The sequence below is a fragment of the Eleutherodactylus coqui genome, chromosome 6, assembly GCF_035609145.1.
Source record: "Eleutherodactylus coqui strain aEleCoq1 chromosome 6, aEleCoq1.hap1, whole genome shotgun sequence".
Lineage (NCBI taxonomy): Eukaryota > Metazoa > Chordata > Amphibia > Anura > Eleutherodactylidae > Eleutherodactylus > Eleutherodactylus coqui.
This window is the reverse complement of record NC_089842.1, coordinates 30,346,809-30,363,494: the sequence shown is the minus strand read 5'-3', so window position 1 is coordinate 30,363,494 and position 16,686 is coordinate 30,346,809. Positions and strand designations below refer to the sequence as shown.

Below are 16,686 nucleotides of genomic sequence, written 5' to 3'. Positions count from 1 at the left end.
ACTGTTTAACTTAAGTTTTGCTTGTGATTTCTTCACTAATGTAAGTGCTCTTATTAATTACAAACTGTACACAAGATCACTATATGAAGTACTAAATTAATAGATTATGCTACTAATAAAATTGTGTTAGATTTAACTCCTTCTCCTTCTATAAAAGTGTATCAGAACCTCAAACTTGGCAATACACCCCATCAAAAACAAGCCCTCACCCAAATGGAAAGGTTATGGGGGTCAGAACATGGAGACAAACACACAAAAAAAGTTTGCCAACATCCCCCTCACTGAGTACCTCGGGTGTGTGTTATTCTTAGTGAGTAGTTTATAATATTCTCTCTTGCATAGACCCATAGATAATGGAGGAGCTGCTATATTCTTTCTGCTGCCTCCGGAGCATGGAATCATTCACAGGGGTCAATTAGGTTTCTTCTGGCCGCTGGCTCTATGGAGGTAGAGATGGGAATTTGTGGGTGATCGCAGTAAATATTTTCAGCAGTCTTATTTCAGTAGTTGAGGCAGTTTGGTCTGGCTTGGCTTTCATGTTTCTACAGTCCAGCCCCACAGGGCATGATGCCTCCTGGGTAAATATCATCACCCTATATCCGCTTCTGCATCCTAGAAGAGTATATAAAAAGCCCAGACGACATCACTGATCACTACCTGAAGATTTCATCTCACTCACATCTTTTGGAATTGTTGTCAAGATGAATGTCTTCTCTACTGCTATCCTCATCATCTTCTGCTCCTTGTTGGGCTCAGGTCAGTATACATTAGGGAGAGTTATGAAAGCCGGTAGAGTTTGGATTGCTTAGTATGCAGGTGACACAGGAGGGAAGAAGGGCAAAAAGCTGAAACAGGTCTGAAACAAGAGGGAGGAAAAAGAAGAGGTGAATCAGGTATAACACAGGAGGAAAGAAGGAAAAGAACTTAACTAGGTATGACACAGGGGGGAGGAAGGTCATAAAGCTGAACCAGGTGTGACAAGGGAGGATGGAATGACAAAAAGCTAGACTACAGAAAGGAAGAAGGACATAAGAAATGAACCATGAGTGACACAGGAGGGAAGAAAGACTAAAGAACTGAACCAAGTGGGACACGTGAGGGAGGGAGGACATGAGGCTAGACCAGGTATGACCTGGGAGGTAAGGAGGACAGAAGAAGTGAACCAGGTGTGACATGGAAGGAAAGAAGGATATAAGGCTAGACCAGGTATGATGTGGGAGGGAAGGAGGACATAAAGCTGAATCAGGTATGATGCAGGAGGGAGGAAGGACGAAGAAGTAAACCAAGTAGGACACAGGAGAAAAAGAAGAGAAAACAATTGAACAAGGTCTGTCACAGAAAGAAGAAAAGACATAAGGCTAAACCAAGTATGACATGGGAGGAAAGGAAATGTAAGAAAAAATAAAGAGAGCACCACTAAATATTCATTATATATGTATAAAACAACAATGGAAACTGCATGGAAAATCTAAAGAAATAAGGTAGAGCACTAAGATATCAATCAATATGAATAATTAGTAGCCAATACATAACTGAGGTGTAAGCAGGGGCAAAGGGGATTATGAACAAGGCACCAGCATAGTATTACATAATACTACATAATATGTGATATTATGATGCTCGAAGTTCGGGTCAAGAGACCCACAGTCTGGCTGGAACGCACTTCCATATTAGGGATGCAAACACGGATGTGAAATACGGTAGTGAGCTCCCAGCCTAAGAGTGATACACTTATATTGCACCATGCCACAATACTGTAAATACCCCGATGAAGCTGCTGCATGCAGCGATACTTGTGGGGTTCCATACATAACAGCGGCCAGCAATGGCTTTACTGTGGTCCATACATCTTTGTTACCGTGTCTGGGTTACCATACGGTGGATGTTGCAGCCACTTCACTAGCCACCCTTCACAGATATAGACTTTAAAAAATATAATCTTTATTTGATATGCTTTAAAATAACGTATACGGGCTGACAGACAGACTCAACATAAAACTTGGGGTACAAAAACACCTAATGGAAAATCCGGAAAGATTACGGGAACACATATATTGTCCAAATAGGTGTGATAAGTCAGTTTATATAGATATAGAGCTCTGAGTGTCTAGCCATGCGGTTGACAGTGTATATAGATGAAAACTTAGAAAGAATCACAAGCTCAAAAAAAGATCAGCAAGGGTATAGCTCAACGCGTTTCCCCCTCGATGAAGAGCGGTTCATCAGGAGCTAGAAGGAGCTGACTCAATTGGATAAACTCAGATGTATTATGTTGTTTTTATAAAATTTGAAAAAAACAACTACCCCTCTATCTTGTTAGAACCAGATATAAAACAGGTGATGGGTAGTTCTTTAGTATAGATGTAAAGACAGAGACTGATCCTGGATAAGAGATTGGGAAACCCATATAAGCAGGAATTTCAGTAGAAGGATCCTAGTAGCCTAATAGCTAACATCTTGACTTAAAGTCCTAACTATGAAATACAAAATTAAGGCTAGGGTGAAGCACACCAGCAATTTCTAGTGTGCAAAAGGCATACTGAATGGAGGAGTGTCAATTCGTTTGCTGATACCGACACTTCTACACTACCCCTTGATGTCTATAGATGAGACCAAGAGGGTTCTAAGAAGAGAAGTCTACCAGAAAAAATTCAATTCCCCTAAGAGACACTAAATAGCAATATTCTAAATTGTCCCAAATGTAGAGGCTAGAACCAAGTCTCGAGTACGCCAGACAGATTACCCTAAATCTAAAGATCCTAGTTAAAGTCTAGCCAGAGCACCAGAAGATGCAGTGATACAGACAGACAGATAGGACCTGTGGCTCTGATGGTGAACCACAGGTTGGGAGGGAAGGAGGACAGAAGAAGTGAACCAGGTGTGACATGGAAGGGCAGAAGGATGTAAGGCTAGACCAGGTATGATGTGTGAGGAAAGGAGGACATAAAGTTGAATCAGGTATGACACAGGAGGGAGGAAGGACGAAGAAGTAAACCAAGTAGGACACAGGAGGAAAAGAAATGTAAGAAAAAAATAAAGTGGGCTCCACTAAATATTCATTTTGAGGTTCAATTCCTGTATAAAATAACAATGAAAATTGCATGAAAAATCCAAAGAAATATGGTAGAGCACTAAGATAGCAATCAATATGATTAATTAGTAGCCAATACATAACTGAGGTGTAAGCAGAGGCAAAAGGGATTAGGAACAAGGCACTAGCATAATATTGCATGATACTACGTAATATGTGATATTATGATGCTCAGATTTCGAGTCGAGAGACCCACAGTCTGGCTGGAACGCACTTCCATATTAGGGATGCAAACACGGATGTGAAATACGGTAGTGAGCTCCCAGCCTAAGAGTGATACACTTATATTGCACCATGCCACAATACTGTAAATACCCCGATGAAGCTGCTGCATGCAGCGATACTTGTGGGGTTCCATACATAACAGCGGCCAGCAATGGCTTTACTTTGGTCCGTACATCTTTGTCCCCCTGTCTGGGTTACCATATGGTGGATGTCGCAGCCTCTTCACTAGTCACCCGCTTACTTCTGGATTGTTTTCAGTACGTGTCTCTTACTGGTAAGAACTTTGGGGTGAATTGTACTTCATTGTGGGCATTGTGCAACATAAAATATATCACTCTTTAGGTACTCATGCTTTATTAACCTTTTCCTGACCAACCCTCATTGATGCTCCGGTGTCCAGGGCGCATTCTGCACTTCTGTTATCCCCACTTACAAAAAATCATAACAGTTGTATTTTTCCAGTGACCTATTTACAAGAGGGCTTGTTTTTGTGGGATGAGTTGTATTCCTTAATGGTACCATTTTCTTACCAATATAATTAATTAGAAAACTTTTAAACATTTCTAAGTGGGGCAAAAGGAGGTATTTTTAAGGCGATCAAGGTGCAGTAAAAGTGTCCTGTTGTCTGTATTCTGTGTATAAAGTGATGCTAAATTCATAAATTTTTTTATATAGCGATCCTTAAAAATTGTACAATGCTTAAAAAAACAAACAAAAAACCGAATAGCTTTCTGATACCATCTTTTATCTCCTGTAACTCTTTGGATAGGGCTGAGTGAGGGCTTGTATTTTAGTTTGTGCTTCTATCATTTTGAGGAACGTAAAACGTTTTGACCCATTTTCATTTAATTTGCTCCTGGTGTGACCAAAAAATGTGATTCTGCCATTGTGTTATTGTTTTGTGAAGGAGTTAACTATATGGGATTAATAATATAATATTTTAATAAATTGGAGTTTTACAGATGCAGCGATACCAATTTTGGGACTTTTTTAAAATTCTTTTAATCTTTTGATGCGACAACTGAGAAACACGTTTTTTCTTTAGAATAATTAAAATATCTCTAATTTATTTAATTTGCTACTTTTTTAAGTCCTTAGTCATTTGAATGCTTATGCAATATAATGAAATGCACCCGGACGGCTCCCACATGATCTTACCATGGCAGGGCTGTTTGGCACATTTAAATCCAGACATTTTTTAACCCCTTAGTGACAGCCATACAGTGTTTTTACGTTCTGCCGATGCAGGACTTGTATAAGGGCGAGCACCCACTGGCGTTTGTGTTTTCCGCGGGAAAAAAACGCAGCGTTTTCGCCGCGTTTCCCGCGTTTTTTTCGCGTTTTTCGCGGCGTTTTTGCGGCTTTTCCGTTAATTACCATTGACATTCATGGGTGCATTAGGAGAAAAATAGGGACACATATTCAACTGACAGTTCCTATGTTAAAAACGCAAACGCAACGCAAAAAAAACGCCAGTGGACAAGAACACATGTTATCTCTATGCCTGTGCAGGAAAAACGCAAAACGCAGGTAAAAAAACGCCAGTGGGTGCTCGCCCTAAAGATAGATCGCGGGGTGTCAGATGTTTCTTACAGTCGACACTTAGCACCAACAGCTGTGATGAGCCGCCCAGCTCATCGGGGCTATTTACCCTTTAAATACCCTGGACAATGTTCGGGGTTCCGTACGCCTTGCCCCCTCCCCTCCCCCGCGTGATGAGATCGCAAAGAGCTGTGTGGGTGTCATGGCAGAATGCTTATCAAGCCATCCCCATGTGGTAGCTTTATAGACTGTCTTTCAGATTGCAGGATGATGAAATACTATGGCATTACACGACACTACAGGAGCGATCAAAGCATCACAAGTTGTGGCCCCCTAGGGGCACTAAAAAAATTAAAAACAAGATCAATAAAGTTTAAATCACCCTCCTTTTGCAATATTTATAATAAAAGAATCTAAATCTTAAAAGAAAAGTACATATTTGGTAAAGCCACGTCCGTAAAAGTCAGATCTATTAAAATAATGCATTATGTACCCCGCACGATGAATGACGTCAGAAAAAAAAAAGAATGCCAGAAATGCACTTTTTTTACCCTGTCCATAAGAAAAAATGAACTAAAAAGCGATAAAAGTTGTATGTTTTCTGTTAGGGACATTCGAGGGACCCCAAATGATATGTTGCCGAGTTCCAAATTATTATTGTATATACGGCAGGAAGGAATCAATGAAACACAAACAGTTCTCTGCATTCTCAAGAATTCAAAAATTTATTGTAAGAACATAGACCTTTATGGAAAAAGAAAGGGAGTGGCTTTATGCCAAACTGTATACAAGTTGTTTTGAGAAATATCGAATCGACAAATGATAACAGGCATCACTGCGAAATATGTACATAGTCTAAAGATATAGCAAGTGTATCCATGAGAAATAGACTGGCTCGTTACTCCAAGACAAACAATGCATTCACTAAACTTAACAGACATAACAACTTATATGGGAGCCTGAGAATCTGCAGTACTAGTGATGCTGGCTGCAGGCATAGAAAATTTGAAAAAGGGAATTGATTAGAGATGAGCGAGCACCCAAATGCTTGGGTGCTCGTTGCTCGAGTCAAACTTTTTGTAATGCTTGAGAACTCATTTCGAGTAACGAACCCTATTGAAGTCAATGGGAGACTGGAGCATTTTTGTTTGGGACCGATGCTCCGCATAGGTCATGACTTGTGAAACACCAGAAAAAAACAGAAAGTCATGGAAACACCACAGAAACGGATAGGAAATGGCAGGGGCAGCATGAATGGCTGCATCTGAGGCTCCTAGGTCCCACTATTAAGCCAAAATAGGGGCAAGAGCCTGATGGTCACCCCCCTAACAATTTACTTGGGACAAACCCTCATTACAAGGCATACGCGCTGGTACATCTTAGCCAAGCACCACACTACCTGCAACCAAGGACAATCACTGCCTGCGGGTGACACCGCTGCCTCTTCTCCTGGGTTATATGCTGGCATTGCAGTCCAACCCCCACCCCCCGCATGACCCTGCAATCACAGCGCACACAAAAGTTTCCCTGCGCAGCGTTCAGTTGCCCTCATACCACATGATTGCTTCATAGCCACACCACCCTCATGTCTATGTATAAGTGCGTACTGGATGAGGAGGAATTGGAGGCACACACTGCAAAGGGTTGGCAGGGCCAGGCAGCGACCCTCTTTGAAAGTGTGGGTAATAGCCCACAATGATGTTGAGAATTGATGATAGATTGACATACGATCATCATTCCAATCCCGTGCCACCTCCGTCACAAAATTGTCAGGAGCCGCAAATGTGGGCTCAGGTGCCAGCACTTCTACACATCTCCACAATGCAGCAATACTCTGTGTGGGAAGCACGTGAGTGGGCCCAGGGTCAGGCTCGATCCTAGCCTCCACCTTGTGTGACCCAAGGTGCCGTGAGTTACATAGCAATGGGAAATCCATGTGTCCCCACACAATTCATTCAGTTAGCTCAACACCACAATGGGAAGTCCTTGAGTTCCTTGGGTTGACTATGCTGTCAGTGCACAAAGATGGTATTACACAGGAAGAAATCAGAGTGCTCACATTTCTACCCTAGTCAGTCAGTATATTTGTGCCAGACAGGTAAAACACCGCTACAGGAAGTCTTTATGCAACCACAACATAGGTGAGCCTAAGGAACTCAAACATGGTATTACACATGAGGAAATCAGAGTGCCCAAACATGGCAGAGTTTCACCCCGCCAAGGACCTCGGCCCACATTTCTACCCTAGTCAGTCAGTGTATTTGTGCCAGTCAGGTAAAACACCACAATGGGAAGTCTTAGTGCACCCACAGCATAGGCGAGCCAAAGGAACCCAAGGAAAATATTATGCATAAAGAAATCAGAGTACCCAAACATGGCAATTTCACCCTGCAATTTCACCCTGCCAAGAACCTTGGCCTCGGCTCACACCCTCATTAATCCTGGGCATAAAGCGGACTCGGATGCTAGTGCAGCTGTGAACATCTCATTAATGCAGGAACACTCCTTTTGTTTGGTCCAAACCACTGTCTCAGATAACTGTGGTAACACGAGAGAAAATACATGTTGCCCAGCGCTGATCCCCAGACCCCATGCAGGAGGATGAGGTGGCATAATAAGGCCGAGAAACCATGACCGAGGTAGGACCCGCAATACTCTGTGTGGGAAGTACGTGAGTGAACCCTGGGTGAGGCCTGGTCCCAGCCTCCACCTTGTGTGAACCAAGGTGCCGTGAGGTAAATAGCTATGGGAAAGCCATGGGTCCCCACACACTTCATTCTGTGTAGGTGTCAGGTAGCTCAACATCGCAATGGGAAATCTTTGAGTTCCTTGGGCTCGCCCATGCTGTGGGTGCACAAAGATGGCATTACACAGGAAGAAATCAAAGTGCCCAAACATGGCAGAGTTTCACCCCGCCAAGGACCTTGGCCCACATTTCTGCCCAAGTCAGTCAGTGTGTTTGTGCCAAATAGGTAAAACGCCACTATGGAAAGTCTTTGGGCATCCACAGCATAGGCAGACTGCAGTAACATTTCTGTAGCAAGAGTATAGGCAGACCCCAGTAACATTTCTATAGCAAGAGTATAGGCGGACCCCAGTAACATTTCTGTAGCAAAAGTATAGGCGAACCCCTCTAACATTTCCGTAGCAACAGTATAGGCGAACCCCTCAAACCATTCAGTAGAAAAGATATAAGCAGACCCCAGTAACATATCTTTAGCAAGAGTATAGGCGGACCCCAGTAACATTTCTGTAGCAAGAGTATAGGCGGACCCCAGTAACATTTATGTAGCAAGAGTATAGGCGGACCCTAGTAACATTTCTGTAGTAAAAGTATAGGCGAACCCCTCAAACCATTCAGTAGAAACTGCATAGGCGGACCCCAGTAATATTTCTGCAACAAGAGTATAGGCGGACCCCTCTAACTTTTCCGTAGCAAAAGTATAGGCGCACCCCCCTCATATATTTCTGTAGCAAGAGTATAGGCGAACCCCTCAAACCATTCAGTAGAAAAGGTACAAGCAGATCCCAGTAACATTTCTTTAGCAAGAATATAGGCAGACCCCAGTACCATTTCTGTCGCAAGATATAGGTGGACCCCAGTAACATTTATGTAGCAAGAGTATAGGCAGACCGCAGTAACATTTATGTAGCAAGATTATAGGCGGACCCTAGTAACATTTCTGTGGCAAAAGTATAGGCGAACCGCTCAAAGCATTCAGTAGAAACTGCATAGACGGACCCCTTTAACATTCCTGTAACAAGAGTATAGGCGGACCCCAGTAACATTTCTATAGCAAGAGTATAAGCGGACACCAGGCACTTTTCTGTAGCAAAAGTATAAGTGAACCCCTCAAACCATTCAGTAGAAAAGGTATAGGCAGACCCCAGTAACATTTCTGTAGCAAGAGTATAGGCAGACCCCAGTAACATTTCTGTAGCAAGATTATAGGTGAACCCCTCAAACCATTCAGTAGAAACTGCATAGACGGACCCCTTTAACATTCCTGTAACAAGAGTATAGGCGGACCCCAGTAACATTTCTATAGCAAGAGTATAAGCGGACACCAGGAACTTTTCTGTAGCAAAAGTATAAGTGAACCACTCAAACCATTCAGTAGAAAAGGTATAGGCAGACCCCAGTAATATTTCTGTAGCAAGAATGTAGGCGAACCCCTGAAACATTGGTGTACCAAGAGTGTAGGCGAAGGCCAGAAAAATTAGTTAGATAGCAGTATAGGCGAGGGCCAGAAAAATTGGTGTACCAAGCGTACAAGTGCATCCCTGAAAAAGTGCTCAACCGCAAGGGCAGGTGAAACCCATAAACATTTTTTAAAGATTCAGCTTGCTGTTGCCTAATTTGTAACAGAGCCTGGAGGGATCTCTGTGAAAAAAATTGGTTTCTGTTAAAGTATCAATACTTTTGAAACTTAAAAAAATTGTAAAAAAAACTTTTAAACAGAGCCTTTTGGGCCGCAGAAAAATTAGAAGCTCAGCGTGATGATATGGTGTTTTAGGAGGAGGATTAGGAGGAGTAATAATATCTGAGAGTGATTGACAAAGCTAATTCCCCCTTTTTTTGTGGTGATAGAGGATGCTTTTTTCTACAGTTGCAGCGAAAAGAATCATTAGGTTCTGCTGCTTTCCACCGGTGGAGAAGAGAAGTCTGGGGAATCCAGCCTTTGTTCATCTTTATGAGTGTAAGCATGTTGCTACTGGCATTTGACAGGCAGGTACGCTTATTTGTGATGATTCCCCCAGCTGCACTAAACACCCTCTCTGACAAGACGCTAGCGGCAGGGCAGGCCAGCACCTCAGGGCGTACAGTGCAAGTTCGTGCCATGTGTCCAGCTTGGACACCCAATAGTTGTATGGAGCAGAGGCATCACAGAGGATGGTGGTATGATCGGCTACGTACTCCCTCAGCATCTTTTTACAGTGCTCCCTCCGACTCAGCCTTGACTGAGGAGTGGTGACACAAGCTGGCAAAGGCCTTGGAGAGTGTTCCCCTGCCTGCGCTGGACATGCTGCCTGATCCCTGATGCTTGGCCCTCTGAACAGCGTCTTCTGCCACTAGCGCTGTCAGATGGGAACTTTAGCATCACTTTTTTCACCCGGGCCCTGTGGTATTGCATCATTCTCGCACCCCTTTCCTCTTCGGAAATGAGAGTGGGTCGAGAAGGGTGTACACCCAGTAATCCGTGTTGGCCAGAATGCATTTAACGCGAGGGTCACGGGAAATGCAGCCTAACATGAAGTCAGCAATGTGTGCCAGGGTCCCAGTACGCAACACATCACTGTCCTCACTAGGAAGATGACTTTCAGGATCCTCCTCCTCTCATCCCACACTCGCTGAACAGATGAGAAGCAAGCAGCATGGGTACCCTCTGCAGTGTGGCCTGCTGTCTCTTCCCCCTCCTACTTCTCCAACACGTTGAGATATAGACATGAGGGTGGTCTGGCTATCAATTGACACACTGTCATCTCCCGTCTCCTGTTCCAACTGCAAAGCGCGGGCCTTTATGCTTAGCAACGAACTTCTCAGCAGGCAAAGCAGCGGGATGGTAATGCTAATGATTGTTGCATCACCGCTCACCATGTGGGTAGACTCCTCAAACTTTCCGAGGACCTGGCAGATATCTGTCATCCATGCCCACTCCGCAGTAAAGAATTGCAGAGGCTGACTACCACTCCGCCGCCCATGTTGCATCTGGTATTCCACTATTGCTCTGCGCTGCTCGTATAGCCTGGCCAACATGTTCAGCGTAGAATTCCAGCCTGTAGGCACGTCGCACAGAAGTCGGTGCTCTGGCAGCTGAAACCGATGTTGCAGGGTCCTCAGCTTGGCAGCGTCCGTGGTGGTCTTGCGGAAATGTGTGCAGACGCGGCGCACCTTGCCTAGCAGGTCAGACAAGTGGAAGAAGTTTTAAAGAAACCGCTGAACCACCAGATTGAAGACGTGGGCCAGGCATGGCAAGTGTGTGAGGCTGTCGAGCTGCAGAGCCGCCAACAGGTTATGGCCGTTGTCACACACGATCATGCCCGGTTGGAGGCTCAGCGGTGAAAGCCAGAGGGGGAGGGTTTGGAGGAGGTGACATAAAACGCTGCAGATACCAGCACCGAGGTAGGACCCGCTATTCTGGGTGTGGGTAGTAAGTGAGTGGTCTCAGGCTCTGACTCGGTCCCAGCCTCCACCAAGTTCACCCAATATGCCGTCAGGGAGATATAGTGGCCCAGCCCACCAGTACTTGTCCATATGTCCGTGGTTAAGTGGACCTTCACAGTAACCGCGTTGGTGAGGGCACAATTTATGTTGCTGGAGACGTGCAGGTGTAGGGATGGGATGGCACACCGGGAAAAATAGTGGCGACTTTGGACCGAGTAGTGCATGACCGCCGCCACCATCATGTTTTTGAAAGCCTCCGTTTCCACAAGCCTATACGGTAGCATCTCCAGGCTGATTAATTTGGCAATGTGCACATTTAAAGTTTGTTCATGTGGGTGGGTGGCGGCGTAATAGCGCTTTCGCTCTAATTCTTGTGTTAGCGACAGCTGAACACTGCGCTGAGAGACATTGCTGGATGAAGTGGAGGATGGTGGAGGTGAGGGTGTGGGTGCAGGCCAGGAGACGCTCATGCCTGTGTCCTGGGAGGGGCATTGGATCTGTGTGGCAGGTTGGGGCACAGGGGAAGAGGCAGTGGTGTGACCCGGAGGCAGTTAACTGCCTTCATCCCACCATGTGGGGTGCTTGGCTATCTGCCTGCGCATGCTGGTGGTGGTGAGGCTGGCACTGGTGGCTCCCCGGCTGATCTTGGTGCAACACAGGTTGCGCACCACTGTTCGTCGGTCGTCCGCGCTCTCACTAAAAAACATCCACACCTTTGAACTCCTAGCCCTCTGCATGGAGGCTTGCTGCAAGGGGGTGCTTTGGGATACAGTTGGGGATTCTTTGCTCTAGCCCTCCCTCTCCCCCTGGCCACCCCACTGCCTCTTCCAACCTGTCCTGCTGCTGCACTTGCCTCCCCCTCTGAAGCCCTGTCCTCAGTAGGCTTAGCAAACCAGGTGGGGTCAGTCACCTCATCATCCAGCTGCTCTTCCTCTGAATTCTCTGTGCGCTCCTCCCTCGGACTTACTGCCCTTACTACTACCTCACTGACAGACAACTGTGTCTCATCATCATCCTTACTCACAAAAAGCTCTTGAGACAGTTGCCGGAAGTCCCCATCCTCATCACCCGGACTCAGGGAACTTTCCAAAGGTTGGGCATCGGTCACGATAAACTCCTCAGGTGAGAGAGGAACCATTTTTTTCCCACTCATGGCAGGGACCCAAGAACAGTTCCTGGGAGTCCGCCTGTTCATCAGAATATGTCATTTTAATGGAGTGAGGAGGCTGGGAGGAAGGAGGAGCAGCCAGAGAATTCAGGGTTACAGTCTCTAGGCCGGGAGTAGTGGACTGCGTAGAAGACTGGGTGGTCGATACATTGCTGGACGCGTTTTCTGCCATCCACGACAGGACCTGCTCACAGTGCTCTGTTTGTAATAAAGGTCTACCACGTGGACCCGTAAATTGTGATATGAAACTCGTTCGTAAAAAACAAGCCCTCATACAGCGTCGTCGATTTATAAATAAACGAGTTATGGTTTTTAAAAGGGGGAAGAAAAAAACGAAAATAGAAATAGACAGAAAAGCTCCGCCACATAGGGGGTAAATGTCACTGAACGGACAGCGGCATTTAAAGGGTTAACAGCCGCAATCTGAGTTATCAGATACCAGCCATGTATGGACTGGTCTCAGCTCTCAACCTTGCTGCTGTAGAGGCCCAAAATACATATATCTGGCCCCTCCATAATTGTCTATAACTGTTTTGTATTTGTCTCAAATCTCATGTACTCACTGTGGATGCACTGTGCAAATTGTCCTGTTACTAGTTATGTGTATTGCACAGCTGCAGGATGTAAGAGGTTAATGTCTGTGAATGTCTGGGATATATTTGGAAAATGTAACAATTTGTGTTGTCACATGAGCATGCAAGACGAGCGGTACCCTGGAGGTTCATGCCCAGAGCCCCTACATTAAAGAGAGAGAGAAAGTGAGCGTAGAGAAGAGAAGAAGGAGAGTGAGTCCACCGTGAAGTGTCGCTTCCCAAAAGTGTGTGTTTAGTGGAGTGTTCTTGCCTTCAGTGTGTGTATGTCCAGGAGTGAAGTCATACAGGTAACTCGACTGTAGGCCCAGTGTCATTCTATGTTTTCTACCTTACCTCTGTCCTTGTCTTTCCTGCACTAGTGTGTGAAATTTTCTTCAACTAAAGTTCCAGTTGTTGACCATTCCCAGCAACTGAATTTCTCAAGTTAACTGTGTGTGAACTTTCTTATTTTCCGTGGGATATCCCTCGGAGTAAGGAACGGTGGCGTCACCCTTACAGTATTCTTCAAGTCTACTACACTATTTATTCTGATAACCACTACCCTGGTGTTGCCTGGAGAGGCCTCTCAGTGCCTTGACCAAGGACCCCTCAGGGGAGGAGTTGATAGTGCCACCATGACAACCCCGCCATCTCCTCAGTGGTGTGACTTGCGCCTCGGTCACTACACTGCTTACACAGCATGTGCTGTAGATGGCTATTTACTTCCTATCTGCACGAGGTATGTACAGTTGGGATGGAAATGGTAGTATGCATGTCACAAAAGGGTTAGTGTAATATAACGTTGGTGCCTGCCGCATATTCATATTTGCCTCTGTTTACATCTCATTTTTGTATTGATCGCTATTTATTCATGCTGATTGATAATTAGTGATGTCTCCCTTCTCTGTAATCCTTGTCCATTTAATCCTGCAACAATGTATGGATTCCAGATAAAGGGGTCTCATTACCATTTCTTCTGATTGGCATAAACTAGAGAACTTAGGGAATCTTTATAAAAGTTTAAGTAATTTTTTTTGTTTACACGATCCTTGAATGCAATTTGCAGTTATCAACATTCAGGTTGTCCAGAGACTCCTGTATGGGTGATCCCTACTCATCCACATATACCTACATGTGTACCTCAACAACTCCTTTATGTATAAAGTTAAAGGGAAAAGCTCTCACTGACTGACTAACTCGCCACTAATTCTCTAACTTCCTGGTGACGTCCACACTTGAAATTTGACATAACCTTTGTGTAGGTCCTAAATAGAGATGAGCGAACCTACTCGTTTCAAGTAATTACTCGATCGAGCACCGCGATTTTTGAGTACTTCCGTACTCGGGTGAAAAGATTCGGGGGGCGGGAGGAGGCGTGGCGGAGCGGGGGGTAGCAGTGGGGAACAGGGGGGAGCCCTCCGTCTCTCCCTCTCCCCCCCAATCCCCGCTGCAACCTCCCACTCACCAATGGCGCCCCCCGAATCTTTTCGCCCGAGTACAGAAGTACTCGAAAATCTCGGTGCTCGGGCGAAAAAGGGGCGTAGCCGAGTAGGTTCGCTCATCTCTAGTCCTAAACAAAAAGAGTAAAGAGGTTGCAAGTTGATTATTCAATTCTAAGCATCAAAGTAAGTGCACCCCTATGTTATGTACCAAATCTAATTCTCTTACTTGCCTGTGTCATGCAAACTTTAAATTTAGCACGATCATTCTGGAGGGCTCGGTCACACGGGCGTTTTTTGGTCCGATCTGCAGACGAGGTTGCGTTCAGCAGATCTATAGACCCAATGCATCCCAATGGGAGCAGGCACATGTCCGTTTTTTATGCGGATGTGCGATAAATTATAGGACACAGCGATTCGCAGAACGTGCCTATCTGCGTCTGCGAATCGTTGTGTTCAATATATGCGCTCAATGGGGCCGGCAGCAGCAGCGCCGACCCCATTGAGAACATATACTAAAGATCGTTCTCCTCTGCCACAGCTGTAACAGCTGTGGCAGAGAAGAACGATGTTCCCCCATTGAATTCAATTGAGCCAGCAATACAGCCGGCTCCATTGAAAGCAATGGGCTGCCGGCAAGCGCTGGATGAATTTTCGGGGAAGGGCTTAAAATATAAGCCCTTCCCTGAAAACCATCCTGAAAATGTGTAAAAAAAAAAAAAGTATACTCACCTTTTTCCTGCAGCCAAAGTTCAGCGAGTCCGGCCGGCAGTTCTCCTGAACTGCTCTCTGTAGTATTCAGCTAGCGGGGATTTAAAATTCCCATCTGCTGAATGGGCTGCCTCTGACTAGTCACAGCCCTCACCAATCAGAGGCAGCTCTCACTCACCCATTTATGAATTCATGAATGGGTGAGTGAGTGCTGCCTCTGATTGGCTGAGCGCAGGGACCAATCAGAGGCAGCTCTCAGCTACTGAATGACAGATGAGAGCTGCCTCTGATTGGTGTGGCAGAGGATAGCGGGCAGCGCTGGGCCGTTTCGCCGAAAATGCTGCTAGGTGCAGATTTTTCAACGAATAGTCGGCCCCGGTCACGCAATTTGCGGATGCGCATCCGTTATGCGATCCGCAAATCGCAGGAAAAAATGCCCGTGTGACTTAGGCCTCAGGTTGTAAATAGGAAAAGTAAAGGGGTAACAAAAATTCAGAAGCAAAGTAGAGGAGCAAGAGACACTGATCACAAACTTAAATGTTTTTACACAAATGCACAGAGCATAGGAAACAAACAAGGAGAATTGGAGCTCCTAACACAGGAAGAGAAATATGATGTCATAGGCATCACAGAAACTTGGTGGAATGATACAGATGATTGGAATACAAGCCTTGAAGGGTCCAACTTATTTATAAGAAGCAGACCTAAAAAAAGGGGGAGGAGGTATTGCGTTGTATTTTAGGAAAACATTCATCTCCACAGAGATTCAAGCTTCAGAGCATGGGAGTTCTGTAGAAACTGTTTGGGTAAGAATACAAGGAAAGAACAACAGAAAGGACACCATTGTGGGCATTTACTATAGGCCACCAGGTCAAGCAGAAAATATTGATGAACTCTTTCTACATCAGATGGCCAAGCTCTCAAAAGAGCACAAATAGTGATCATGGGAGATTTTACCTATCCAGACATTTGTTGGGAATCTCTCTCAGGTAAAAGTAATGAATCCAACAAATTCTTATCCGCTCTTGCTGACAACTTTATCTTCCAAAAGGTAGAAGAGAAAACAAAGGGGTCTGCTATCTTGGACCTAATTCGTACCAACAGGGAAGGAATGGTTGAGGAAATAAGGGTGGCTGGGACCTAAGGGCTCAGCCACACGGGCGCTGATCCACCCATGTTCCTGCACGATGAGGGCGGATTGGCGCCCAAGTGACTGAGCCTTAAAGGGGTTGTCCCGCGCCGAAACGTTTTTGTTTTTTTTCAACCCCCCCCCGTTCGGCGCGAGACAACCCCGATGCAGGGGTTAAAAAAGAACACCGCACAGCGCTTACCTGAATCCCCGCGCTCCGGTGACTTCTTACTTACCGGTTTAAGATGGCCGCCGGGATCTTCTACCTCCGTGGACCGCAGCTCTTCTGTGCGGTCCATTGCCGATTCCAGCCTCCTGATTGGCTGGAATCGGCACGTGACAGGGCGGAGCTACACGGAGCTACACGGAGCCCCATTGAGAAGAGAAGAAGACCCGGACTGCGCAAGCGCGTCTAATTTGGCTATTAGACTGCGAAAATTAGACGGCAACCATGGAGACGAGGACGCCAGCAACGGAACAGGTAAGTGAATAACTTTTGATAACTTCTGTATGGCTCATAATTAATGCACAATGTACATTACAAAGTGCATTAATATGGCCATACAGAAGTGTATAGACCCACTTTCTTTCGTGGGACAACCCCTTTAAGACTGCCACACTGCAGGTGTGGACGACTCTCCGC

General features: G+C 45.5%; 1 protein-coding gene across 1 annotated transcript in view; it reads left to right on the top strand.

Moving 5' to 3' along the window:
* The first annotated feature begins 669 nt into the window (after nucleotides 1-669).
* The window catches only part of LOC136572029 (phospholipase A2 inhibitor gamma subunit B-like), a 64,707-nt gene continuing 48,690 nt past the window's right edge, over nucleotides 670-16,686 (top strand). The window contains exon 1 of the mRNA XM_066572647.1: nucleotides 670-756. Coding sequence (XP_066428744.1) covers nucleotides 702-756 — 55 coding nt within the window. The 5' untranslated portion in view covers nucleotides 670-701. The remainder of the gene's footprint in view (nucleotides 757-16,686) is intronic.